This window comes from Candidozyma auris, chromosome 3 (genome assembly GCF_003013715.1).
Source record: "Candidozyma auris chromosome 3, complete sequence".
Taxonomy (NCBI): Eukaryota; Fungi; Ascomycota; class Pichiomycetes; order Serinales; family Metschnikowiaceae; genus Candidozyma; species Candidozyma auris.
The window spans coordinates 1,227,792-1,254,717 of record NC_072814.1 but is presented as its reverse complement, the minus strand read 5'-3'; the positions used below and the strand labels follow the sequence as shown (position 1 = coordinate 1,254,717).

Here is a 26,926-nt window from a genome sequence, read left to right as displayed (position 1 = left end):
TGACCTTCCGTTCGCAGTAGATCACCATGATTCATCGATGATTCATCGCGGACCAAACGTTTAGTAAACCTTAAATGGCAAAGAGAATCTGCCTGGTTGTGTAGATGACCACAACAATCCCAACGACGATCAACAGCCAATCGAATGTTTTGATCAACTTGTTTTTTAACGTGGGTGGCTTATCGGTGAAAGTCTTCAAGTGGATCATTGGTGGGTAGATGTAGACAAGAGGAATACAGGCAAAGCACCCATTGAAACTGACAAATTTCTCGATGTTTTCTGCATTGAGGTACGAGATCACAGAAATGAGTACAACCGCCAAGGCCCTGAACACATTCTTCAACCACTTGATGTGAGGGTTGTACTTACCCGAAGTGTGGTATAATTTTCCTTCATCACTGTAGGACCTTCTCTGTTCTTCCAGTAAAAATAAGCGAGAGTTGAAAATAACGGACTCGCCGATTTTTATTGCTGGAAATAGTTGCAAGGGACCGGTAAGAAAGACGGCTACCGAGTAGAGCACCAAAATCAGTTGCACAGAAAGGTTGCCTTGAGGCAAGTTTAATATGATGATAGACTTAACCTTCTCGCCGAAAGCAGAGTAGCCAATGACGCCCACGCTGACAAACAACGTTGTTATCACAAGCATACTTACAGCCAAGACTGTTGGAAACTTTTCTGGGTGTGCCATAGATGACTGGATAGGCAAAATGAGGCCGATGCCTTCGAACGACGTTACCGCCACACCAATCATCATGGACCAGTTCTTGGAGTCAAATTGAACGATGTTGGGTCCAAGACCTTCAGTAGCCAACTGATTTCCTGAGAAGTAGAAGATTATTACCAAGCCAATCACGATAAAAGTGGATGATATAAGCGAGGTGAATGAGAGCTTTGTCAAGTCACGGATGAGTACCAATGGGATCAAGAGAAGGCACTGGACAATTACCACTGTCGATTTTTCCACATGTACATGTGCGACGTTCTCCAAAAACGACGTCATGTTCTCTGCAGTGAAGAGGACATAGGTAGCCACAAATCCAATCTGCGAGATAATGATCGATACCATGATCGAGTATTTCAATGGTTTTCCGTAAGTGATGTAGCCCAACTCACCAAACGACGACTTGTGGAACATTTGCTTGCTCTGAATCAACACTATGTAGCACAAGAATGTCAAAACACCAAAGCCTGTGAGAGTAACGGTAGAAAAGAGTAATCCTCCATTGCTGAAAGCGCCCGGAAGAAACAAGATTCCAGACCCCACTAGAGCCTTGAATACCAAGAAAAAAGTTTTCGCCAGCGAAGCTGTACCCTTTTTCTCCAGCTTGGGCTTCTTCTTGCGGTGTTTAGGTGGAGGCGGGATCCTTCTCTCTGCTAGAAGCAGCAGCTCCTCGTCAAACACTTCAGGAAAGGATACTGAAGCGGATTCGTCGTCGGTCTCGTCCTCACCTTCATCGTCACTGAAATCTTCGCCGGTAAAATGGCCGTAGATGCTCAAAAACTCCACGAAGTTACGTGTGAGGAAGTTTGGGGGCGTCAGGTTTCTCTGCAATGAGCGGTTGATAAGGAACTCTCTTCGAAATCCACCCGGCACATTGATATCGCTGGCCATTGACTCTCTACGGGAATCAGCCTCAAAATTAGAAAAAGAAGAGCTTCTTGTTCTTCTTTTGTCCCCCACCTCGCCCTTGCTGGCGTTCTCGAGCTGATGATACATATACCTAGCAACATCACCACCTTGCATCTTGAGCGTGTCCTCATGAGGCACAAGGTGCTTGTTGACCGTTTTCAAGTCGATGTTGCCACCACTGGAAATGTTGTTGATCTGCTCGTCATACGATTTGGAGTCCAGTTTGGACATGGAGGTGCCCTCGGCGCTATCAAGATGAGACAAGTTTGCATTTGAAGGATGCGAGTAAAGCAGGTGTGTTGTGGGCGACCCGAAACGGCTATTCCCGCTGGCAACGTTTCCCAGAGCGTTTTCAGGGATTCTCGGCGTCGTTGACGACATGGAAGTGTATTGGGTGACGATGCGATGTGGGGGTGAAAATTGGCTTTGTCGATGCTAGTATGAGGATCCTTTGTTGATGATGGTATTTTTAGACCTTATAAAATTAGGGTGAATTGGTTTGTTGGCGATTTCGACCCTACTTTTGCTGGAGTCTTTCTTTGGTAGACTCTAGTCTGGAGAAAGTGTTGGAAACAGTTAGGCTTGAGATTTCGCAACCTGTGGCTCGAAGCCGCATACATAGATGGACTGAGGTTGGGACAGAAAGGAAAGTGAGAGAAAAATCAAAAATCCTAGCACTTGAGGGTATTTTGAAGATGAAAGGAATTTTTACTTGCCTCAAAAGATTTTGAAAGTTGCAAAGTCACCGCTACGTGCTTGAAGGGTCTAGATTTTGGTGGGTGAACGAGGAAAGTGACGGAACAAGAAGTCATTTAGGTCATCTCAAGGGTACGACAGAGTAGATGAAAAGGGCATTACTAGTTGATGGAAAACTGCGTGGTATGAGTTTGAGCTTCTCAGCTACTTGATACTGAGTCTGCTTTTGTCTGGAATTAAAGGCCTGAGATATGAGTTACATAAAAATCTGGAGAGTTATGAAAAATCTAAAGAGAACTTGACGTGAAATGGAGATTTCCCGTTACAAAAGGAAGGTTTTTTGTAGTTCTTAATCTCCTGAAGCGTGCGTCTTTGAGTGGTATCCCTGGAATTTTGAGTGGAGTAGGATTTAGTGATGTTAAATCCTAACGCAAGTGAGCTTTTCAAAAACACCCACCAATGCCGTCAAAGAAGGCAATGAGATTATTGAAAACTCCCGAAACGCATCTCGGGGTCTTTCAACGACTTTCATGATAAAGGACTTCTCTCAAGAACATATGAATTCCCCAAAATGTTCTCTCACGTAAGGCAAGCTAACGGTCTGAACAACATTTCGTCTTTGTTTACAGATCTCTCTCCCTCCTCAAGTTCTCATTACTAGCAATATGACACTCGTTTTCCTATTCGACTCATACTCCAGCCAACTATAAGTGGCTGCGGAATCCACATAACTTTTGTCATTAACGCAACATCGGAAACCACGAAATAATTCAGAAATTATGCTATTCCTTAACTTGCCAGACCTCTGAAACATTCACCAACTCTGATCTCTGTCGCTGAATCACTTCACCAACTTCCCCCCAGTGGTGCACCTACCCCAGATTTTTCAACTATTTTCGCAATCTACATCATCCTTACAAAACTCTCCTCCCAGAACCCCCAATGTCTGTGGACACGCTGTTTTTGGACAACGTGAAAGAGCCGAAAAACTTCAACAATAATGCTCCCTTTGACCTTCTAGTGCTGGATCTTTTTCTCAAGCTCGAGTCCACAACTCTGGAAAACAAAGCGCCCTTTGACACAGTCAGCGCCAAAAAGACCCATATCATCGAGGAATTCGTGAAAACATGGCGAACTCACTTTGGACCCAACATTCTCCCTGCAGTAAGACTCATTTTCCCGAACAGGGACGGGCGCAAGTACCACGTCAAGGACGTAGCGCTCACGAGGCTCGTCAACAAGTTGTTGAAGCTTCAACCGGGGCTGGGGGACTACCAGATCATCAAGAATTGGAAAAAACTGTACCAGCAGAAAGCTAACTTAGCCAATGACTCGGAGAGACGGCAATTGGGCGACCTTCCGTTAATTATTGCTAGAATCATCCTGCGTCGAAGAGATCAGACTGTGCCAGTGAAAAGTTCGGTGACTGTGGCTGAGGTGAACGACGTGTTGGACCAATTGGCCCAGAAAACTCAGTCAAAGGAGCAATTGGCGCTCTTGGAGCCGTTTGTGGAGAAATTGACCATTCCTGAGGTGAGATACGTGTTTCAGATGATCCTTAAGGAGTCGATGCTACTGTTTTTTGAGAGAGCTTTCTTTCTAGCGTGGCATCCAGACGCCTACAATTTGTTCAAGGTTTGTGAGGACATGAAGAAAATCTTTTGGGTGCTCTCAGATCCAGAGAAGCGGTTGTTGCCTACACAATTGTGTGTGCAGCCTATGTACATGTTTGTTCCCCAGAGTTCCCAGAAGCTAAACATCTCCTACGACAGCTTGTGCAAGAGGATGACGGTGGCATTGCAGACAGAAAACAAAGACAAGAAGCTCGTAGATTTGTATAAACAAGAGCAAATAGAAGGCCACTTTCTTATAGAAGAGAAGATCGACGGCGATAGAATGTTGATGCACATGGTCAATGGGAAGTTTCGTTGGCATACGCGCCGCCGAAGGGATTACACTTTGGTTTATGGCGAGAACATCCACATCGGGTCGCTCACGAAACACTTGACCGATGCATTGGACGACAAAGTGCACAGTATAGTGCTAGATGGCGAAATGGTGGCCTGGAGCAAAGACAGAGAGATGATTTTACCCTTTGGTACGCTACGATCAGCAGCTATCCAGGAAGCCCTCAAGCAGTTTGATGTGATTGATGTGTACGAAGGAAACAATAGCTGGCCGTTGTTTTTGATCTTTGACATTCTTCATCTCAATGGAAGAGATCTCACAGGGCTCCCATTATTCTACCGAAAATCGCTTATCAACAAGGTGGTGAAGGAAGTACCCCACAGATTTGAAATTTTGGAATGGGTCAAGGCCAAATCGCCTACTGATATTAAGGCCAACATGCAACGGATAGTGAGCGAGAGGAACGAAGGGATCATGGTGAAGTCGCTTCTTTCAAAGTATAGAGTGTACAGTCGAGAGCTGACTTGGATCAAGGTCAAGCCGGAGTATCTTGAGAGTTTTGGTGAGAACCTCGACCTTGTGGTCATTGGCAAGATCGGCAGAGTGAAAACGTCGTATATTTGCGGACTCAAAGACATTGAGGCCGAAGGCTGCTACAAGCTGTTTTGCATGGTGGCCAATGGGTTTCTGAATGCAGTGTATCGCCAGATCGAAAGTAAATTGGTCAATTTCTGGCATGATTACACCGTGGAAAAGCCTCCAGCGACTCTAATACAGTTTGGGACGAAAAAGCCAGACTACTGGATTAACCCGGCCAATCTGATTGTGCTTGAAATAAAGGCCAGGTCCATAGAAGTCACGGCAGAAACACCGTACGCGGCTGGGTCTACTTTGCACAATTTATGGTGCCGAGCAGTCAGAGAGGACAAGGACTACGACGAGTGTATCACTTTGCAAGAGTATCAGGAACTCAAGGCCAGGTACTCTACCGACATTTACAAGAACCAGGACGTCAACCGCAACCGGAAACGGCCAGGAGAAAACCTGATTATAGAAAAGTACGAGAAGGTGAAGAAGTTGAAAATAGCCGCTGAACTGGATTTGCTCACGGGCATCCATTTTGTCATTGCTACAGATTACAAGGATCCGGACGAGCTGAAGAGTATGAGTGCAGAGGCTTTGAAGCAATTGGTTAGGCTGCACGGAGGAGCCATTGAGCTCAATCCAAAGAGAAACGAGCTTCATGAAAAGACGGTGATGGTGGTTGGAACCAATCTCACGCCCCGATTGCAACGCTGGTACAAAGAAGGATTTGATGTGATTCTGCCCCGGTGGATTGTTGAAAGCATTCGCCACGAAAAGCTACTTCCCATCGAGCCCAGCTTCATTGTGGCTAGTGTGAATGCAGGGTTCATGAATTTAGCCCACCAGAATGTCGACGAGTTCGGCGACAGCTACGTTGTCACAGCCACCAGCAGCCAGGGGCTTCTCCAGCACTTGATGAGTCTCACAGTTAAAAAGAGGCTTGCTGATGACAGTATCGAGAGATGTAGGAGACTCTTCTTGGAGGAGAGTGACCGAGAGCTGGATCCCCATTGGTGGATGCTCTTTTACGGGCTCAAGTTCCATATTGTAGGCAGCAGGAGCAGCATCACCAGCCACAAGGCGGCCGCAGGCAGCTTGAGCCAGAGAATCGCCCGCTTTGGAGGTGAGTGCATTGGCGATGTGCATCAGAGTCATTATATAGTGGTGCCTGAGAAGGTGGAGAAAAAGCACGAGGTTGTGGCTGAGGTAGCACGAGTGAGCAGAGAATTGAGGGCACGATACGTGGAGGGCAAGAAAATCGCTAGGGTTGTGAGAGAGTCTTTTGTCGTGGAAAGTGTCAAGGAAGGAGTAGTGGTGGACGCTGAAGATCACAATTACTCGGCGGATTGAAGAGAGAGAGGGAATAATTATTTCTTTGAAAAACTCCAGCCACACGTGGTGTAAAGGCTCTCAAAGCCAAAATGCATGTTTTACTTTTAGTCAAGAGCAACTTGCAAAATCTGGGGCTATTTTGCAGTCGAAGAATTTCCCCAGATTTTGCGTTGTCAAGTGGAGCTGCGAGGGTTGCCCGACTAGAGAAAAGAAAACCCGCTTGCACTTGCTGTGCGCTCGGTAGCGTGGGGGAACCCAGAGCAACCAGTGTTAGTTCAGTGCTTAGTTTGGCCAGCGTTCAAGAGGCAAGTGAAGCAAGGTGTATGAGCCCTGCAACTTCGCAGCCGTGCTCTCTCTGAGAGAGAGTTTTCGCTTAGCCAAGTAGAGATCGTCAATAAGCATTAACGACTTGGTATTTTTGGGAGAGGTTTCCTTGAAAGTGGCAGTGATTTAGAAAGGTCAATTGCGCTGGACTCTCAATTCATGTTTGTTCCAGAATCTGCACGGCGGTTTCTTTAAAGTGGAGAGGCTGCGAAAGGCAGCAGATGACAGAGAAAAGAAAATGGTCATGAGAAGTTACAGAGAAGGAAAAAAAAAAGTCGTGAGAAGATCCAGAGAAGGAAACAAACTTTATAGAGCTCTCCACAGCCTCAAGATCCTCTTAGGAATGTCTCACCAGCCTCTTCAAACGTCTCAAGATCTCTTTGACCCCGAAGGCTCCAGCACATGCTATCCATCGGTTGCAAATGGCCAGATTGCGCTTCTGCTTTGACCCGAAAACAAGGCCGAAAGGAAGAACGGAAGCTGTGGTATTCAGAGCTGGCCACGAAGGTGAAGCAGAGTGTGGGTGCTTTCCAATAAGGAAGGCAGTATGACAAGAAGATATGACTGTGAGGATTGAAGTCAAGTACCGAATCGAGAAATGCGATGAGTCAAAGTGCATCATTTCAGTTTTGGGTGCTGTGACGATATGTGGATTTGACTGGTTTTCACCTGGGATCGTTGGTGGGTTTTGGTGGGTTTTGGTGGGTTTCAATTCTTCACTCAGCCTTCGCCCTTTAGAACTTCTTGGGCTTTTCGCAGCCAATTCTCTGCCAACCACACTTCATTCTGGGTTAGCAACAAGAACAGAAAGGACAAAGAAAAAAAAAGGAACAGAGAAAAGAAAAATTAAAAGATTGTAAAATCCCTGGCCAAAGCTCAACGCCTTCCTAAGGACCGCTGAATTCAGCTTTGGATCCCCCACGGTCACCTGACCTACTACAAGGCACATCCGGATTCCCAGCAAGTATGTATCTAATCGCCTTTTGATCCCCCAAACGGTCGCCGCTAAGACGGGTTTTGGGGGGCCGATAAGGTTTGCTTTTTTAAAGGGTGAAGGAGGGGTGACATAAAAACCAGGCTTTCTGTTCGGGTTTATGCTGCTCTCCGCACGGATGGGGGAAGCAGAGAAGAATAGTGAGGGAGGCTTTTTGAAGAAGAAAAGCAGCAGAAGCAATGGATGGCGCCGGCAAAGTGTTTACGAGCGGTGGGCAAAAATCCGCGGCGGCGTGAGCAAGATTGTGCAACTAGGCAAGATTGTGCCACGGGGGGATTCGCTTCTTGTGGAGATATGGAAGGGGGAGGGCAGAGGGCACCAGATTTAGCTGGCAAAATGTCGCATTTACGGAAAAACCGTGGGCTCCTTTTCTGGGAGAACCGCGCGACATTTCTTTGCCAGGTTTATCCGAGACGAGCAGGTGACGCCGACAGAAATCACTCTAATGCGCGTCCTGCAGACAAGCCGGGGCCTTTGCTGCGTCGCTGCGTTGGCGTGCTTATTGCGTTGCAGTTACCAACTCCGCGGAATGCACCATACGATGTGTGAAAATGAAGTGCAACGATACATCCGAGGGCAAATTGACGTGCAATGGCGAGCCAGGTAGATTGGGGAAGGGTGTCTGGTCCTGTGTGAAGGTCGCTGATTTTCCCGTTGACGATAAGTCTGGTGCTTTGTTTCGTGATATCCGCTCCTCCGCAACTTAACACCGAAGTTAAGCCCAAATCTCATGCGCCGGGTCTCCACCCGTTACCCCGGGTTACAGAGGTTGCATTTCGGCACAGAAGCCGCGGACTTGGGCACCTTTGAGGGCTTTTGAGGGCGCTGTCTGCAGGACGCGCATTTGGGGTGCTTCTACCGCATGGGGACGTTCCAGCGGCACGTTTGCGCCGCCCGCCTGGCCTATATGCATGCCGCGCGTGTTGGCAAAAATTCCTAAAGCCTCCTCGTCTGGTGGCACTTGCGGCTGTATAAATACACCCATTTCCCCAGAATCCTTCTCCCCCCAAAATAAACCCACAAAAGTTTCCCATCTCATATCCGCTTTCCTTCATGGACGACCTACATCTAGTCAGTCGCCCCGTGTTCCGGGAAAACATCGACTACATGACAAAACGACATATTCTGCCCCTCCAGCTCCATGTGTGCTGGAAAGAAAACAACCTGACCAAGGTGAAAAGTGCCAGCGACGACATTTCCTGGCAGATCCCCTCGACAAACTCAAAAAGACTAGAAAACATCTCCTGGAGGCGCTGGTACAAGGATTTGCTTTGTTTGGGCGAAGTTGCCCCCTCAGAAATCAACTGGGACAAGTGCCACGACATCACATGGCTCTACGGGCCCAAGGACATTGTGGAAGGAGAGTTCAGCATCAAAGAGGCCACGCGTGAGGAGTTTTGCAAAAAAGACACGTCCTCGTGTGTGTTTGACAGCGACAACGAGCTGGTTTCGTCGGTGCAGCTGGGAGCGTCGCTGATGACGTTTGAGCTGGAGGACGAGGACTCAGAGCAGGAGGAGGAGTCAGACGAGGAAGAAGACGAGCAGGTGTTTGAGCTCAGGCTGGCGCTCCGCACCGCCCACGCCCACAGCTCGCCTCGGCCCCGCCGCCTGGTGAAGTTCAACTACATTGTCAACTCGCGGGAGTTTGTCAACGGCATGTCGTTTGACTACGACTTTTTGGACCCCTCGATTCTTTAGCCCAACTGTTCAGCTGGCACCCACTGGCCCCCGGGCCAAATTTCACTCCTTTTTGGGCGGGCCCCATCAACACTAATCGCCGGGACAGGTCCCGGCAGGCATAGACAGCAGGTTGCATCGACAAGTTGCATGATTTATTCAGGAGATAATAAAAAGTAACAGTAACAGCAAGAAGAAGGTGTAGTAAGCTTGTAGAGAAGGGTTCTAGAGGATTGGAGGTGGAAATGGTGGGATGGGGGACTTTTGATAGTATAATTCAACGTGAGGTTAGGTTGAGAGATATTGAAATGGCAAATGGCCAGAAGTTTTCCTGACAAGTGAGGAAATGAAGCAGAAGCAAGACCAAGTTTTCATTTTATTTTTTTTTTCTTTTTTTATCTGGTGAAACAGCGCAACATGGACAGATCTTAACGCCAGGAGAGCCATTATGTTGAAATTTAGCCATTCACCAAGGAGCAAAATGTAAGTGAGCGCAATTGAGGAATGCTTGGGAATGTCGAAGAAGTTGCTTTTTATTTTTTTCTTTTATTATTTTTGCAATTGGCTTCTGCTCTAGCTGACAATGGCAAGGGGACTGTGAACAAATTCATTTACCATCAATTTTGGCCACAAGTCAGCTTTACTTCGTAGAAGCAGTTTTCTGGGGATGGCTGCAAAACGCCGCACCGCGGATGCGGGCGGGTTACCGCATCAGGCAGGAGCGCTCGTCAGTGGGCCATCCATCTGCCCGGCAGGCTCCGGGCGCCCTTCCCAGAAATCCGGGGAAACCATTTCAAGGCGGCTCCTTGCTTAAACCCGAGCGTCCAGGTGAAACTGATGGGAGCCATTTGAGAGCGTTCCAGTAGCTTAAGAAAAATATCAACTGCGTGGGGGCGCCAGCCATTAATTTCCCGTAACAGTGCCTGCGACACCGGTGCTTTTGTGTAACTGTCTTAATTGTTACAGAGGCAGCTTTGCAAAAAACCTGACTCATCGGCGGTTCCAAATTCAAGCACATCTTTGCACCTCGAATTGCTCATTCTTTGTGGGGGCATTGGCGCTGGAGCTTTGCCTGGCAGCACAGGATTTGTGCTATTGTGCTCAATCTGGCCAAAAACATCAATTTGCAATTCTCATCATGTGAATTTCCAAGGAAACCTACTTGTGGTGATCTGGTTGAGCAGGCCTTCGAGGTTCGTATAGTTTGGTTCTTTTGTGCGAAGCATGGAAGCGCTTCGCTACACGCCAGGCGAGCTTGCCTGCAGTACCCGACTTCTCCAGCAGCGCCCTCAGTCAAATTTTTTTTTTTTTTCACATGGTCAACTTGCACGAGAAAATCGACCCTGCTATTGTTGCAAACACTTACACAGTCACAGTGTTTACCAGCGGCGCAAGCCGCGGACATGACTGCCCAATGCTGGGGGCTTGATAGCGCAACTATTTTGTGGAGTAGTGTTTAGGTTGCTTGTTCGGGAAATGAAGAAAGCCGTGTGCTTAGACGGTGACAATTGCAGCAGCTGCTTGCTTGAAGCTTGTGTAAACACAAGCACGTCATGTGGTCGAGAGCTGGCCATTATCACACGACGTTTCTTATGGAACGATGGAGTTAACAGACAATGGCACGTTGGCCAGCCCCAGATAGGCTCTGTTTTCATATGTCATCTGTCAACTGCAAGTTTCCAGTCGCAGGGGGGCCAGTAGCGAAGCGCAATGAGCCAATGGGGCGGAATATATTGCCCTCTGGCCACTTGTAGCCACTTGATCTGGATAGGTCAAACTTAGATGACTCTTTCGTTGATTGTGCTGATGTTCAGGGTTCCCCCTGGGCGGTTCTAGAATCGGGAAACGAGCGACTCAATCTTGAGTCGTTTGTGTGTTTTTGCGCCTCTGTAAATCCTCACGATCAAAGTAGGGGTCCTGACTTCTCAATTCACCTTGTGCAAGTTGCTATTCAGGTGGCTTTCTCAGCAGTGGGTCTAGCCCAGCTTACAATCACAAGGCTTCACTTGCTGCCAGCGCCGCACACACAGATGGCAAACCCCGGCTACATGCAGGCTGCTCTTTAGCAGCCAATCCAACCCACATAACTTCAAGATAGTGAATGTTTCGGCTGGAAGGCCGTGAAATGCTTGCCATCTTCTAGTCACGGTTCTCACAATTTCCCTTGAAGGTCTCTTTCTTCTGGCCTCAAAGGCGTCTGTCAATGGTTAGCGTGTTCGTGTCGGATCTGCGTCGATCTCAAAATAAGATGAAAACAAGAATATGAGACTTAGCAAAAATCTTCACGCTTTTGGTCCTCATGCTTTTGAGTCTTCATGCGATTGGGAATGGAATTCGGTGGCTCAAGTGCCTTCTGGCAAGGTTAGATGGAACTGGAATACCTCCTAGTCTATTTCCATGCAAAATTCCCAATTCCTTCCGCATTCCATTCCCAATGTTTTTGTTCTAAATGCGTTGTTTCGTTTGTGGCTGGCTCCTCCACTGCCATCACCCTTGGAGTTTTGCCACAAGAGGCTTTTGCAAGGGAAAGTTATGAATTCCGAAAACAATGGCAGAGCGATACTTATCCCAAGGCAAGACTTGGCAACACCAAATCCAGGGAAAGGTTCGCCAGCGCCTGGCTGAACGAAGAAGGTGTTAAGAAAATAGCTTTCTGTTGACAACACCTAAAGTGGCAGTATGACCGTGGAAGGAGCCCAAACTCTAAACTGGACATACTGAATTTTAAGGTTTTGGTTGTGCGTTCTGGAGATGGCACAGATAATGCGTTGGAGCTGGAGAAGGTACAAAAACAAATGTCACTTTTAAGGTAGCACCACCAAAAGCTCGGGAGTGATTGCACATCTCACAATTGCACAATTTTTTGTGAGACACTGATGAATTCTTTGCTCATGCTAAAATCGGCAACCTCCAGCCTTCTGGATGCTACCTATAAGGTTTTGAGTTGCACGGATAATTCTCCATATAGAGCAGCTCCTCCTGAGGGGAGCCAATGACCTCAGCATAGTAGCATCAGAGATCTACGAGGGTCACGGATCCCACCCAAGTGAAAGGTTTAAGTGGCGGAAATGAAATCCAGGGTGGAATGTCTTGCACAATTGAGGTGCCTGAGGCATCGATCAGATGCCTAGGAATTCGCCACAGATCTGTCTCGTAGACTTTGTCTGGGAAGTGTTTCTTTTCTTCTTGTGGGAGGAGAAGACTGCGGCACTCTGTCACTTTGCGCACTTATCGCTGGAGGGGAACATCTTTCGCATATGGCAATTCGATGCGTGGAAAAAACGAAATACGAGTGGAAAGGAGGCCAAGAAGGCGAAATCTTGGACCTTCTTTGGAGCTACGTTTACGGTGCTGTCTGGCGGCAAGTTGAGCAGTGAAGGAGACAGTACTAAGAATAGGTTGGGCCATTGGCAGAAAAAAGAAGAGGAAAAAAAAAAAAAGGAAAAAATAAAAAACGCTAATAAAAATGTCGCACGCCTTGCATGAGCCGGAAAAACTCTTAACCCCAGACGCCACCACCAATGGCAGGCAACACCGAAACAGGCAACACCGACAAGCATAGAATTAAATATCACAAAACTGACCTCAGTGAAATTCAAACAATAGATGATACCACTAGTCATAAAAAAGTGCAGTGAAACATCAGGAGCTGACTTTTCTTCAACTTGCAATTCTTCCAAGGTGTTACATCACCCACAACCTCCCCCATTCCAGATACCCAGCATCAGCTCATTTCATGTAGCCACAATAGTTCTTTTCCAAGAATTTCACCCCACAGCCTGTAGCATTTGTGGCCACATTTTGCAAAAAAAAAAAAAAAAGTGGTGCATGGGTTGGTGGAAAATTATTCGCCTAGCGATGAGACTCCTGCAACCTCCCGCACCGTATACGCATCCCCAAGGTGACGTTACATCAGGCAAGAGAGGGTTGAGAGACGTGTAGCGTGAGAGGTGAAGAAAATAGAGCAGGCAAGAACCGTAACGTCGGAAGAGGCCACAATTTGAGAAGAAGGACAAAAAAAAAGAAACGAAAAAAAAATGAAAGAAAGGTGACGGCTTTATCTGGCTCTTCATTTTCACTTCCTCGGTTGTAACGTCTCGAACCACGATCTCCACCATGATCATTGAGGTGGTTCAATGGGTGTAGGCAACAGACCCACGAGGACGCTCCTTGCAGTCACGTCGTTTAGGTTTTTCCGTGTTCATCGTTAAGGCAGCCCGTGTCGAGGCAAAAGTGTATTTTGCAACCGCCTTGTGAAGTACTTTACACGGTTATGGCCATTGAAATACATCAGATCATGAAAAGATTAGACAGTTCAAAACAATTTAGGAACGATTCTGTTGAGTGTTTCTGCGTAGTATCATCGGGAGACTTGTAACCGATTATGCCAGTTGGTGTGAGAATAGCGCTGCTGGCGCTACCGTGCTGGAAGCGAACACCAAAGGACAATAGCACTAGACGCCTCATGTTCTCTAGCACAGTGCCGGCAACATTTACTCTGTCTTTTCCGTGCATTGTCGCTTTTGATGCTCCTTTGTCGAGAAGCGTTTGGAGCCCAGTCCCCACGCCCGCCCGCCTATTGTACTCTGTGGTGGTGTTGATATAGTTCGTTCACTTATGGGCGAACCTTGCAAGACAATGCTGCTCGTACTGATCGATCTGAGGCTACCTCCAAACACACTCGCCACAAAGAGGCTTCTATTATCACGAACAGGTAAGACGATTTTGGAAACTATCAAAATCTATCTCTTGGCTGATTGTCCACGAGAATCACTTTGCGAAAAAGTTAGGCAATGTCGTAGTTAAGCTTTGGGGTTTCCTTCTGGCCCGTTCTCGCCAGATGATGACAGAAGGAGTAGGCCAGCGCTCTCAACACGAACAGGGCTTCTTTAAGGCTGCACTTTTTTTGGACATTCTCACCGTAGACATGCCTTTTTGTTTGTTTTCTCTCTCGATCGCCGTGGAATATCAAAGGATTAGTGTTGCCGACGGAGGTTCTGTTAAACAATGGCTGGAGAAAAACAATGGGCATTTTCTGCAAGAACGGTGAAACAAAACACATGAGTATTCTCTCTAATTTGAGGAGTATGCACTTGCCGGGTTTATCTTTCGTAGAGTTGAGGGGCAGCTCGAGACACGAAGAGGGGTTGAAGGAATGTGAAGCGTGTCTTAACATTCGTAAATCACTGAATAGAGGTGATTGTCAAACAAAGTATTTCATTGAGTACCTACGTGAAATGGTGAGTGAGAAAAGTCAGAAACATACCTCATTAAGCGTGTGAAAGGCAGGCAGTGCTTGAGAGCATTCTTTGCTCAACAACACACACAGTGTAGTTGGAGCTGCTTTATAGCATGTAATAGCTCAAATACAGCCCACAATATTATTTAGATGGTGCTGTCCGTCAAATATTGATCACGATGAGGGAATATAGTCAAGAATTGACATGCCATCTTCACCTGAGTTCCCTTCCTGCCTGCTACAGACACATTACAAGAAATGGCTTTTTAACAGGAAAATCAATGCCGTCAATAATCACTTCTTTCAAAGTATTCGAACTTCCACAACATTACCTCCACGGCTCTGAGTAAGCAGTCTTTCCAGAAGCTCACAACAGCGTCTCTGAATCGACAATTCGGGCACTCTTGAACCCTAAGCCAACCAATAGTCTATGCGCATTCTTTCAGCTCTCCCCATTTGTAACTTCCTTAGCCTTCTTCTTGGCCATCTTCTCCTCTGTCTCGAGCGCTTTCTCAAGCCCCTTCCTGAAATCCCTCACGCTCTTGATCTCGTTGATCCCGCTAATATTATCCAAGACAAACTGCTCGTGAAGACGCATGAGCTCACTGAGCGGCGCTTTCAACCGCTTAACCGCGTTGGTCAACTCGCCGTAGATGTCCTGGTCCATTTATTGTTGTGGTTGCAAAGTGTTGATATCTCTGCGCGCATCAACAACTAAGTATTTGAACTCCACATCTTTCTACACCTCATTTGATGAATGGACTCCCTAGACGATGATCTCGACGTGGCGGTACTCGAGACGGTCAAGTCGGTAGCCAAAGCTAAATCTAGGCAGAAGCAAACTCAAACTCCTTGCCACCATAAAATAGACGCGCTTGCTCTAGCGACTTACATATACCCTACAAACTTGGCTATACGTGATTACCAGTACAATATCGTGCACAGGGCGTTTTTCCACAATATAGTGGTGGCCCTTCCGACAGGTTTGGGAAAGACGTTTATTGCCAGCACGGTGATGCTCAATTACCTACGGTGGTTCCCTGAGCTGAAGGTGATCTTTATGGCCCCCACAAAACCGTTGGTGGCCCAGCAAATCAAAGCGTGCTGCGGAATCACAGGGATTCCGCCTCTGCACGTGGCTATCTTGCTTGACAAGACAAGGAAGAACAGAGCAGCCATCTGGGACGAGAAACGGGTTTTTTTCACCACCCCCCAGGTGGTGGAGAACGATTTGGCTATGGGCATTGTCGATCCGAAGTCTGTAGTGCTTTTGGTCATTGATGAGGCTCACAGAGCGAAGGGAAATTACGCGTATAATAATGTGGTGAAGTTTTTAGATCGGTTTAACAAAGCCTACCGTATCTTGGCCTTGACGGCAACTCCAGCTTCTGACGTTGAGGGTGTCCAAGAGATCGTCACCAATTTACTGATCTCAAAGATAGAAGTGAGGACAGAGAAGAGCATAGACATTTTCAAGTATCTCAAGCGGAAACTCGTGGATCGTGTAACTGTGGGTCAGTCTGACGAGATCAAGCAGGCCATAGATTGGATCTGTGAAGCAATAAAGCCAACACTTGAGATTGCTAATCAACGAAACATTTACGAGGTAAAGGATCCGCAGTATATTAATGCTTTTTCAGCTTTGACTAGCCAGAAGAAAATAATCATGAATCATCTGATGCCTGAAGGTCTCAAGTGGTCTAACTACTTCATTCTTCAACTTTTAGTGCTTGTGGGTCAATGCTTACGAAAACTCAACATCTACGGCATACGCTCATTCTTCAGCTACTTCAAGGACAAGTATACAGAGTTTGCAACAAAATATAACAACAAAAAGTCTACCAATCACATGGCAGCAAAATTCTACTTCCACAGCTCCATCAAAAAGCTACTTGCGTTTTGCGAAGATGCTATAAAGAATCCTCGCTACTTGGGTCACCCTAAACTTGAGATTGTCATATCAGAGCTCACTTCCTTCTTCGAAACAACGTCACATAAAGACTCCCGTGTAATTATTTTTACGGAGTTTCGAGAGCTGGCTCTTGATATTGTGCGAGCTATCGAGCAACAAGGCTCGGGTTTGAAGCCACATATATTTATAGGGCAAGCCAAAGAGAAGGAAAAATTTGACGAGGAGAAGTATTTAACCAAGCAAAAGAAAAAAAGGAAGAGAAAGAATGATGATGAAGACGATGATGCTTCAACTCCTGCTTCCCTTTCATCGAAAAGACCACTGAGCTCCTCAGAGCAAGCCCAGATTCAAGGAATGAATCAAAAGACACAGAAGGAACTTATCAGAAAATTCAAAGCTGGTGAGTACAATGTGCTTGTTGCAACGTCGATTGGAGAGGAAGGTTTAGATATTGGCGAGGTGGACCTCATTATATGCTACGACTCTACATCATCGCCGATCAAGAACATTCAAAGAATGGGAAGAACAGGAAGAAACAGAGATGGTAAAGTTCTTCTCTTGTTTGCAGGAAACGAAGAGCTGAAATTCGATAAGGCAATGGGAGGCTATGAGTATATCCAACAGCATATTACGAATGGTAACATGGTTGAGCTACACCAACAAAACCGCATAATACCACCTCAATTCGACCCAGTCGTCAAAGAGCAAAAGATAGAATTGCCAGACGAGAACATACAAATCCAGAATGAGGACGATGAAGACGAGATCATCAAGATCGCCATGAAGTATATGAACAAAAAGACAAGAGCAAAGAAAGACAAAGGGAAAAAGATAGAGAAGAGGTTCTTCATGCCTGATGACGCTGAAACCGGTTTCCAGTCAGTTGGAGATATGCTCAAGAATCTCGACGGAGCTAGAAAACGTCAAAAGATTGAAGAATCAGAGGATGATTTGATACCTGATGAAATTTTGCTGCGGTCCGACGAGTCAAGTTTCCAGAAGCTTTCTCTGTCTCCGCCAGTATCGAAGACTCCAAATCTGACAAAAGTTTCGAGACAACCTACCTTAATTACTACTCCAGGAAAGTATACGGGTACATCTTTGGGCGTTAAGAAGAGAACGGTGAATGTCATTAATCAATTGAAAGCTGCTCAATTTGCTTCCAAGCTGAATCTTAGTCAAAATGACAACAACATTGACCTAGATCCCGCTCCTGACGATGATCTCGCTTTTGATGATGACGATGACGAGATCCTTGCTCTTGTACAAAGAACGAGCTCGATGAACAACACCCAATTGCTGCAGAATAGTGACGAAAAAATTTTTTCTAATAACTTCACAAGCGGCGAGGGACTCCTCACATCCGAGCAAAACACCGAGCTTTACATGTCATACTACACTCCTGTGAACTTCATGGACTTGCAATATATTTATGACCCACAAAACGAGGCTGCTTCTGGCAGCATCCAGCATTCAACCACTTCCAAAAATTACTTGCGTTGCGTTGCTTTCATGTCGAAATTGACAGATGAGGAAAGCCACAGACTTATACATAATTATAAGTCCACAACACCAGTCAAAGGAGAGCTACCGGACTTTGTTGACTTTGACTGAAATAATGAACTTAATAGAGATCGATCATCCTGTAGAGCTAGACCATTTTGCAGCCATGATCATCCTGCGCACGACTGAGCAAGGGATTACCCGGCTCGCGAATCTCACAGTATATAAAGAGTCCATCTCCTCCAACCACCATCTTCTTGTTCTCCATCTTTATGCAGGGGCATTACGTGTATCAGTGAGGATTCGTCCGAGATCATGTTTTTGCTGGTTGAAAACTATAACCTGACAGCTCCCTGATGGTCCTTCGTTGCGTTGTGACTGTTAGGGGAATTTTTGGGCAATCCCTTTATTGGAAAACACCTCATTGAGGGTCCACTTCCTGTTTTTGTCTGTGTGATTGAGGTCAATTACTCAGAGAAAATCATCATCACTTCAGCCGTCTTGGCCGTCGTAGCCGCCTTGTGCCTCGCTCGGTACAACGTCAACTATATTGTATCTTGAGCTGGATACATCACACCTAGTTTTACAGGCTTTCGGTGTCATGTAAGGGGCCATAGCAAACTCCAGGACTATCTTTGAGTGCGGTGACGTCGACAGAAGGTGGCGGCACTGTAATTATTGGCCCTGACAGTAGATTTATTGCCTTTGTATTTAAATGTGTAGTTCGAACTTTTGGCGAGTACTGCAGATAGGCCCTAGCCTGGCGATGAGAGTCGAACCCGATCGGAGCATATCCATACTTTCGACCAACGACAAGGTTTCTTCAGAATGTTCAAGAAATTTGGCAAGGAGGAAGTTCACTCTCGCTCAAACATCAAATCATCTGTTCAAAGAGGCCTCAAGGCGAACTTCGTCAACCATTTTGAGAAAATTGAGCCTGTCATCGACGATATTATACCGAAGAAGTCCCAGGTGATCTTGATCAAATGCGAGAACAAGATTCAATGCTATGCTGTCGAAGACAATATTGTTTTATTTCAACACTTCGATGATTTGGTGCCCCACTTGAAAGTTGTGCACAAGTACCCAGACTTGTTTCCTCGTGTCCAGGTTGACAGAGGTGCCATCAAGTTTGTCATGTCGGGCGCCAATGTGATGTGTCCAGGATTGACATCAGCGGGAGCCAAGTTGCCTGAAGAAAACTTGGAAAAAGATACCATTGTGACGATTTACGCTGAAGGAAAAGAATCAGCCTTGGCCATTGGCAAATTGACCATGAGCACCGACGAGATCAAGGCCAAAAATAAAGGAGTGGGTATTGAGTTGTTGCATTACTTGGGAGACGGCTTGTGGCACTTTGATGCTAGTGTCTGAGTCCACAAAATAGTTAAGTTCAGATCATGTGCGGTTCATAATAGATACAGCATTCGTTGTCGAGCCCAGTGCTGGCCAACGTGGCAATGTCGTCGTCCAAGATAGTCTTCGAGACGTCGTCGTCGAGACGAATATCGCTTGGGTAATAGTAGAGATTGAAACGATGCACAGGCACGCCAGTGTGCCTAGTAACTATACCTTTGAGACGTAGCACTGTGTTAGTCAGTAGAAATACTCTTGAGAACATGAGATCCCCGGACAGTGTTCTCATAGTTAAAAGGAAGCGATCTGGATGACGTTGAGGTGTTGTAGCTTTTTTTTCGAGATTATACTTCTTCAGAAGTTGCTCCCAGCGATTCTGGGAAAGCACCTCGATTTGACCTTTCTGTGCCTTGGAAACGATATAGAGCTCAGAGTTGCGTATTTCATCAGTCCGCAAGTCACTTCCGTTGAGCTTGCTTATGCCCTGACCACGATGAGACAGGCACAGAAGGCGGCCCACGAGCATGGCGGTCATTTCATCTATCGATAGTTGGTCAAATACTTTGCAGCCATCGATTCGGAGTTCTTCAAGGTCAGGAAAACTCTCAGCAACCATGTCAATTTCCTTCCAACTCAAAATCGGGTTGTCTCGTAGATCTAATATTCTTGTAGGTGAGGCACGGCGAGGCAAGCGGGTGATTTGGTTATTAGCCGCTGAGAGCTCCTCCACAGGCAACACAGGCAACTCCAGTAGTTCGTTGTACGACAAATCTATGGATCGAAGGGAAGCTGAAAAGTCAATCTTGAAGCTTTTTAATTTGTTGCCTGCAACGCAGAGACGTCGAAGATTGGGAAAGGAACGCAAGAGCTTTCCCAAGTTCTCTTCAGAAATCCCACAGGATGCCACATCAAGCTCTTCCACCAGCACTATTTGAGCGCCAAATGTTCTCAATTGACTGCCATTGAGGTTCAACGACCTCAACCTAGGCATTTTTTCTGTGATCTTCTTCAATTCCCCCATATCCACCAAAAGGTTATAACTCAAATCGAGATGTTTCACCTTCTCCATCAACGGGAGCTTTTCCACATCTCCTGCAAATTGGACCATCGTCTTTTCACAGCTCACGCTTTCCAAAGCCTCAAGCGTCGCCTGCTGCCGATTGAGTCTCTCGAATCCTATACTCTCCACCTTTTTTGATCCGAATACGATTTCCCGCTTCAACGCCAGCACGTTCTCATCTCCAGCATACTTTTCCAAAACAGCTTCTACAAACAGACGTCCAAATCTTAACTTTTTGTTGGAGGCCTTGACAAAAGACCCGCTGTTTGGCTTGTCTACTGAAAAGTACCGAGTGTTGCCGAGTGTGCCATTATTTTTTCCTCTTTGTGGATCATCCCATTCAATTCCGTACGCAGTAACGTCATCTCCCCAGTTCGGCAAGCTGCCAATGTATTTGACTGTGCCAAAGGCGCCATCCAACTCAACCCGGTCTAGTAGATCAACCATAATAGTCAGGCCAAGTGCAGGTCATCAACAAGTATGGTGGGTAGTTGTACAGAGACAGATTCCAGCTTAAAGACTGAAATATAAGCGTTTTCTACTTTCACTCGAAGATCTTTCTCTTTCCTTTGTAATGATATTTTTTGTGTCCATCAATGTCGATAGGTTCCCGTTTAGCACCCAATGGGATGCTCTACATGATTCAGGTTCACTTTTTAAGTACATTTACAGCCTATCCCATGCGTATCTATATGCCTTGTTTAGTTCTGCTCGATCCCGAAACTGTCGCCAAGCAACCCATCAAGATCAAACTCCTTGGCCCACTCACTCACCACTGTGGTGTTCTCCACCTTCGGTGGTTCCTTATCACCTCTAACGGCGCTCTTTGGACCGTCGATCTCCGTTTGAGCAGCCTGTGCCTTGGAAGCATTTGGAACAGTCCATCCTGTGATTCTCCCATCTCTCCAATCGTTCAAGATGTTGAGAGCAGCAGACTCAATGTGGGGGATACCGCCCTTTGTCAATCTGCCTCTCGCTCTGGCAACGTGAATCAAAAATTGTTTCGTATAGTCCTTCAAGTCGGTAGAAGGTAATGCTGGAATCAGATAGTACGCCTTCAAAGCGTCGGCCATGGTGTTGTCCTTAGACAAACGTTTGAGAAGCTGCTCAATCACGCCAACGGGATCTCTGATGTTCTTCGGCGTCACCGCAGAGAGCAAGGCAAGCTTAGCCTCTTGCGAGGCTTTTTTATTCAGCAATTCATCGGGAAATACAATACCTGGGGAGTCCAAGATCTTGAGTTTGTTATCAATCTTTACTTCTCTCATAGACGTTGTGACGCCAGGCATGTTGCCCACAGGGCAAGCCCTCAGGTTGCCGTGTCTATTAGTTAATGCATTGATGATGGAAGATTTACCAACGTTGGGGTATCCGATCACACCGACAACAATGGAGCGCTTCAAGTTGGACTTTGCAGCGTAGCTCTTGAGTGCTTGTAATAAGGCGTTGGAGGTGCCTGCACTCGAGAGATTCTTATTGTACATGTTGGAGCCAGTAGCACCTGGAGATGCCTTCAAGGGCACAGTCGGGAAAAGGGAATTCAAATACTTGGTCCATTGTGTTAAGATTTCTGTAGGAATAAGGTCTACTTTATTCAACACGAATATGAGACGCTTACCTCCACTCTGCAACACAGCTTGTTCCACTTTCCTCAGTCTGGTCGCCTCCGGATCTCTCGCATCCAAAACGTAAAGAACCACATCAGATGCGTCCACCACAGCTTTGAAGATCTTGTCGTAGGCCTTTCTTGACTTTTCTATGTCAGACTTGTCCTCGATATCACTCAACTCATACTCAACGTCCTCCTCCAGGTCCACCATCTCGTCGCCATCAACTTCCCCCTCGAACTCACGTGCTGCCTGCTGAGCTGATTCTATCAACGCAGAGAAGCCGCCTTGATTCTCTGGCTCTTCGTCCTCATCCATCATGGCATCCTCGACGTCCTCACCTCTTGCCATGGCAGCTTCACGCTCCTGCTGTCTTTTGAGACGAAGCTGTTCCTTTCTCTCTTTCTCGGCAATTCTATTCTGTTCTAGCTCGTGGATGATCTCTTCTTTATATGGGAAGCTGGCGGGGATGCCTGGATCCTTGTTGGCTCTCGACTTCCAGGTGACGTCTTTCTTGGCCAACTTTTTGTTTTTGCGACGTTGAGCTGCCGCTTTCTTTTTAATGCCCTCCCGCATACGGGTGGTGGTCCTCTTCGATGTGGGCTTCTTGACTCTCATGGCCTGTAATTGTTTGTGAAGAGGTGAATGGGATCAAGATGATGCCTCTAACTTTTTTTTATAAACTGCGATGCCTCCCATCGTGTACTGCAGGATTCGCATCTCCCAATGTGTGGGCTCTATAGTATGAGAAAGTCACAAGCGTATAATCAGCAACTCCATTACGCCTCTAGAATTCCATTTTCGTCGCTGTTCTCTTCTCGTAGCCTCGAGGGCGTAAACGGGGTCCGGTAAATGGCCTGTAGCGGAGGCCTCGGCCACTACCCTTGAGATAGGCTGGTCGAGATTCACGATGCCGTTCAGTTGCATAGTGAGTACCGTTTTCAGCTTCTTCGCCGCCATCGTCGTCGTCATCGTCGTCGTTATCAGCATCATCATCGTCTCCGTCATCATCACTCTCGGATTCTGAGCTAGTATCCTCATTGAATTCGTCTGAGTAGACCTCCCCAGCGACATTAACTCTGCGTCCTCCAGGACTCCCTTCGTGCCACAAAGCAGCCCAATGGGCTTTCGGCTTCTTGACAAAGTGCTCCTTGACCTCGGATTTCACAAGAGTCCTGGCGGTTTTGGCATTACTTATAAGCGACTCCCACGTCGTCATCATCGCAGTTACTGCCGGCTCGTTCTCAGCCACAACTTGATACTTTTCTTGAGGCGGCACATCCAAATAACCTCTTAAGGGCACACAGGCAGCAAGTGGCAAGAGCGATACAATGTAAATAGATTTCATAGTTGTGGTTGTGGACAAATGAGCAAAATAAAGTGGTGTAGTGGGTGGGGCTGGATTTGTAAAATGGGTGCAAAATCCTGTGCATGTGCTCCCACTCACTCTGGCCTGCCTTTCATGGACCCTAAACTGGAGACCCGAGGAAGGGAGTCCCGACTTTCATTTCGATGATTATAAATAGGCCCTCTTTTTGGGTTTACAAATGGCTTATTGAAAAAGTCGACCTGGTGAAGCGGCTCGTCCATGTCGCCGAGATTAATAGTCGATCTTGTTCTCAACAGCGAAACGTCCCCAGGCTTCGGCGATGAAGACACAAAGTGAGTGCCTTCCTCCAAGTCAATATTGACATCTTCCTGCTCCTGGAGCTTGATGTAGTTTATTGCAGAATTGAAGTACTTCTTCACTTCAGGCGGACTGCGGTTTCTTGCCACAGAAAGCATTCGTGTGATTGGTGAAGGCACTCTGGAAGGAACAAAGCTTCTGAGTAGCTTGCCGTAGCCAAGTCTGATGGCAACAAAGATTATAAGGAACAATGCAATGAAAAAGAAGTAGATAAATGCGTACGATGCATACAATTCATCGTCGCTTTCGAAGCCGGAGTTCGCAGATATAGCACTACCCGTGATACCCACCAACTCTGTGCCCTTGGGATGGTCTACTTGAGAGGAGGCAACAAGAAGCGCTTTTCCAAGAGTCCATGAGAGCTCGTCTCCGTCTATTGAGTCTGCTGACTTGAAAGGGACGTGGACTTTCAGAACTTCTTTCATTTCGTCGGTCTCACCAGCATCCTCTGGATTCACCTCAATGCCTAGTCTAGGTAAGCCGAAGCCCTCATGTAAAACATTGATGACCCAAGATGCTTTGAAGCATGCGTCAAGCAAGAAATTTTCCGGCAAATTGGAATACTTGCCCTCCTTAGAATTTGCGAGAATGGTGTCCCAATCGCTCTGACAGTACTCGCGTACCTTGTCGTTAAAGCTGTGGAAGTTGTATTCACCTCCACTGTGGAAGATGTCGTTAGCAGTGTACCAAAATTCAGACACACCGACGAACTTGTCTTTCTCAAAGTTCATCTTAGGTGCATGCATGCCGTTGAAGAGACAGGGTTCTTCCTTACACGGTAAATGCTTCATGAGCAAGGGATAAATGTCCTTGATGCACTCCTCATACTGGCCCGTACCCTTGATGGTATACTGTTTGTTCGAGTATGTATAGTCCTTGATCTCAGCTCCCTGGGGTAAGCATGGGTCATTGATCTTCTTGCCCTTGAATTTCACATTAGAAGCCAAAAGAAGAGAAATGAGATTGTCCAAGTACCGTTTTCTGGCCTGGTTGGCGCCAAATCCAAGCCATGTGCCTGTAAAAACACGCCAGTTCTGAAGGTCACCATTCTGGTTTCTGAGAATCACTTTGTAAAGATCCTCGTCGTGCTTTTGGATTTCCTCGGCAGAGGGCACAAATGCAACTTGCGCAGAGGCGCCTCCCATGTCCATGAAACCCACCAGCTCATGTTCAATGGCCTGTGGATCGTAATTGTCAAACTTTCCCATCAAGTAGTTGAGGGCAAGCCATCCATAGATACCCTCAGTAGCACCGTCTATAACCTTCACATGGTCAGAACACGAGCTTATCTTGAATTCCGTATGTTTCTGGAGCGCCTTGCACGTCTCTGAGAGCACTCTCTCCTGTTGCCTCTCAGGTAGGAGCCTCATCCCTGCGGTGGCCAACACATATACTGGAGTGTCGTGCCACTCGTTCTTGGGAATCACGCTTTCAGCAAACTTCATGAGTTTTTTATAATGCTGTTTCCATATCTTCCCTGGCTTGTCCCCAAATGTGGACGCCCCAGGCGTTATCTTCAACGTCCAATCCTTCTCCTGGCTAATCTTCGGTGGAGACCTGAGAGTCTCCTCCAGTGCCAGTTTCTGAGAATCATCCGGATCCTCCCACTTGTAGATCTGTACTCTCGACCCCAGCGAGCCTGAGTCGACTACGATTCCGTACTTGTAGCCGCCCATGGAGAAAGGAAGTAGATGGAGGTTTGTTGATAATCGGGAGAGTGTACAGGACACGGCTGGAGGGCCAGTGTGTGGAAGGAACCGGCAGCGGTGAATAAAGCTGTAGAGATGTGAGTGTGAGCTTGGAAGATCCTACTGGATTTTGCCTTCTCTAAACTAAAACAAGGACGTATGTACGCTTGCTAGGGTAAAGTCACATAGGCACCAATACGTTTTTCGCAGCCATCCTTACTATAGCACAATCTCAAGATCACCCTCTACATTCGCACGCTCACCTAAATGTACAGAAGAACCTATGATCGTTCTTCCTAACACTCCACCGACTCCAATACCATGGAAGGTCAACACGCAGGTCGTGCTGGCCGAAACACAGAGTCTCAGAGCATCGCTTTGCCCCTCTTCAATTGCTTCTCACAGCGAGACCGTCCGCTATGTGTCCGGGCTACAAGAATACTTAGAAGCGCTATTCCAGCAGTTGAACAATGAAGTACACGAGAAGTCTATTGCACGATTTGCCTCCAAGGCGCTGGATATCACGCTCACAGGGAAAGTGCCTTGGCGCAATGTGGAGAAGAAAGAGTCGAAGAAGTTATTCAAGTTGAATGGGAAGTCAGACATTGCATTGACTTTGGCAGCCGAGATCCAGCTCGTGACGGTGAGCTTGGCGTTGCTGTACATCAAATTGGGTGCTGAGCTTGCTAATGAACTTATAGACTCGGACTCTGACCTGGAGCCAGAGAAGGAGATCGATGAAAAATGGAAAGCGGTGGCTGTTCACTATAAGAGGGCCACGTCTTTCAGCCTATTTGGAAGTCAATTCACCATGGGAAGCACAGATACCACAATTGACCCTCGTTTGTTTGTTCTTGTGGATAAATGCAGCCAGATTGGAATTCAGATGTCCATTTTGTCCAAGTTCTCGTGGCTTAATAGAAACTCCTACAATCTGAGTGAAACGTTCGTTTCCAGCAACAATAATATACTATGTCGAGTTGCCATTTTTGTTCTTGACGAGGTGACCTCTTGTATCAATTTAGTCCGTGAGTTGGATTCCAACGAGTCCAATCATTATAGACTTCATTATGATGGCTGGATCGACTACTTGTCTGTCGTGCGCCAGTATGCTACTGCTTATGCGGGCTTGTTCTTGTCAATTGAGTACTACAAAAAGGACAGTCTTGGCCATGCAATTGGTCTTATCAATTTCTCGTTGCTCTCATTGCAAAGCAAGAGCATGGCAGAAATCAAACCCTCGAAAATGAAAATCCTCAACAGATTCAAAACAAAGGTTGCCAGTAAGCGAAACGAGCACTTTGTACAAAATTTGAATTCAGTGACGTCGCTAAGGATAGACAAATCTGTCTTTCTGGACCTGTCTGGGCTCGTTCTCGAGGACCTCAAACTTTTATTTGACCAGCTAGTACAGTGCCACTTAAAATATACCAAAGAGAACGACAATCTCAAGTTTGAGCCTGTGGTGGACTGGAAGGATGTACACGGAGACTCTAGATGGCCTTTTGGAAATAAAATACCCGTCTCTACAATAGAGATGTATTCTCCAAAGGTTCTACTGCCACATCAAGCTGACACGTTGAAGAAGGACTTCACTGGGCGAGGGTCGTACTTTTGAAGCCATTGAGCTTACTTTATAGTCTATAGCTGAAAGTTATTTATATTACGGTCCGCCCGCTTATACAATAAACAGCCGGCACGGATGAAACAAATACGTTACACATA

The 26,926-nt window shown here is 46.6% G+C and overlaps 11 protein-coding genes across 11 annotated transcripts; 5 read left to right on the top strand and 6 right to left on the bottom strand. All coding sequences in view use genetic code 12, as the record gives it.

The window, feature by feature from the left end:
- Positions 1-70: 70 nt before the first annotated feature.
- Positions 71-2,014, bottom strand: CJI96_0003196 (uncharacterized protein; the record flags this gene model as incomplete). Its single annotated transcript, XM_029032979.2, has 1 exon — positions 71-2,014. The coding sequence occupies one exon, from the start codon at positions 2,012-2,014 to the stop codon at positions 71-73; it is 1,944 nt and encodes a 647-aa protein (XP_028893294.2).
- A 1,257-nt stretch (positions 2,015-3,271) lies between these two features.
- LIG4 (DNA ligase (ATP) DNL4) lies at positions 3,272-6,172 on the top strand (the record flags this gene model as incomplete). Its single annotated transcript, XM_029032980.2, has 1 exon — positions 3,272-6,172. The coding sequence occupies one exon, from the start codon at positions 3,272-3,274 to the stop codon at positions 6,170-6,172; it is 2,901 nt and encodes a 966-aa protein (XP_028893295.2).
- Positions 6,173-8,525: 2,353 nt separating this feature from the next.
- Positions 8,526-9,170, top strand: CJI96_0003194 (uncharacterized protein; the record flags this gene model as incomplete). Its single annotated transcript, XM_029032981.2, has 1 exon — positions 8,526-9,170. One exon carries the CDS (start codon positions 8,526-8,528, stop codon positions 9,168-9,170), a length of 645 nt encoding a protein of 214 aa, XP_028893296.2.
- A 5,660-nt stretch (positions 9,171-14,830) lies between these two features.
- Positions 14,831-15,055, bottom strand: CJI96_0003193 (uncharacterized protein; the record flags this gene model as incomplete). Its single annotated transcript, XM_029032982.2, has 1 exon — positions 14,831-15,055. One exon carries the CDS (start codon positions 15,053-15,055, stop codon positions 14,831-14,833), a length of 225 nt encoding a protein of 74 aa, XP_028893297.1.
- Positions 15,056-15,145: 90 nt separating this feature from the next.
- On the top strand, positions 15,146-17,914 carry MPH1 (3'-5' DNA helicase; the record flags this gene model as incomplete). The annotated part of the gene is made up of 1 exon (XM_029032983.2): positions 15,146-17,914. The coding sequence occupies one exon, from the start codon at positions 15,146-15,148 to the stop codon at positions 17,912-17,914; it is 2,769 nt and encodes a 922-aa protein (XP_028893298.2).
- Positions 17,915-18,631: 717 nt separating this feature from the next.
- CJI96_0003191 (translation machinery-associated protein 20) lies at positions 18,632-19,177 on the top strand (the record flags this gene model as incomplete). The annotated part of the gene is made up of 1 exon (XM_029032984.2): positions 18,632-19,177. One exon carries the CDS (start codon positions 18,632-18,634, stop codon positions 19,175-19,177), a length of 546 nt encoding a protein of 181 aa, XP_028893299.1.
- Positions 19,178-19,196: 19 nt separating this feature from the next.
- CJI96_0003190 (uncharacterized protein) lies at positions 19,197-20,666 on the bottom strand (the record flags this gene model as incomplete). Its single annotated transcript, XM_029032985.2, has 1 exon — positions 19,197-20,666. The coding sequence occupies one exon, from the start codon at positions 20,664-20,666 to the stop codon at positions 19,197-19,199; it is 1,470 nt and encodes a 489-aa protein (XP_028893300.2).
- A 254-nt stretch (positions 20,667-20,920) lies between these two features.
- Positions 20,921-22,444, bottom strand: CJI96_0003189 (RNA-binding GTPase NUG1; the record flags this gene model as incomplete). The annotated part of the gene is made up of 1 exon (XM_029032986.2): positions 20,921-22,444. One exon carries the CDS (start codon positions 22,442-22,444, stop codon positions 20,921-20,923), a length of 1,524 nt encoding a protein of 507 aa, XP_028893301.2.
- A 169-nt stretch (positions 22,445-22,613) lies between these two features.
- On the bottom strand, positions 22,614-23,174 carry CJI96_0003188 (uncharacterized protein; the record flags this gene model as incomplete). Its single annotated transcript, XM_029032987.2, has 1 exon — positions 22,614-23,174. The coding sequence occupies one exon, from the start codon at positions 23,172-23,174 to the stop codon at positions 22,614-22,616; it is 561 nt and encodes a 186-aa protein (XP_028893302.2).
- Positions 23,175-23,269: 95 nt separating this feature from the next.
- Positions 23,270-25,189, bottom strand: CJI96_0003187 (apyrase; the record flags this gene model as incomplete). The annotated part of the gene is made up of 1 exon (XM_029032988.2): positions 23,270-25,189. The coding sequence occupies one exon, from the start codon at positions 25,187-25,189 to the stop codon at positions 23,270-23,272; it is 1,920 nt and encodes a 639-aa protein (XP_028893303.1).
- A 295-nt stretch (positions 25,190-25,484) lies between these two features.
- CJI96_0003186 (uncharacterized protein) lies at positions 25,485-26,819 on the top strand (the record flags this gene model as incomplete). The annotated part of the gene is made up of 1 exon (XM_029032989.2): positions 25,485-26,819. One exon carries the CDS (start codon positions 25,485-25,487, stop codon positions 26,817-26,819), a length of 1,335 nt encoding a protein of 444 aa, XP_028893304.2.
- Positions 26,820-26,926: the final 107 nt, after the last annotated feature.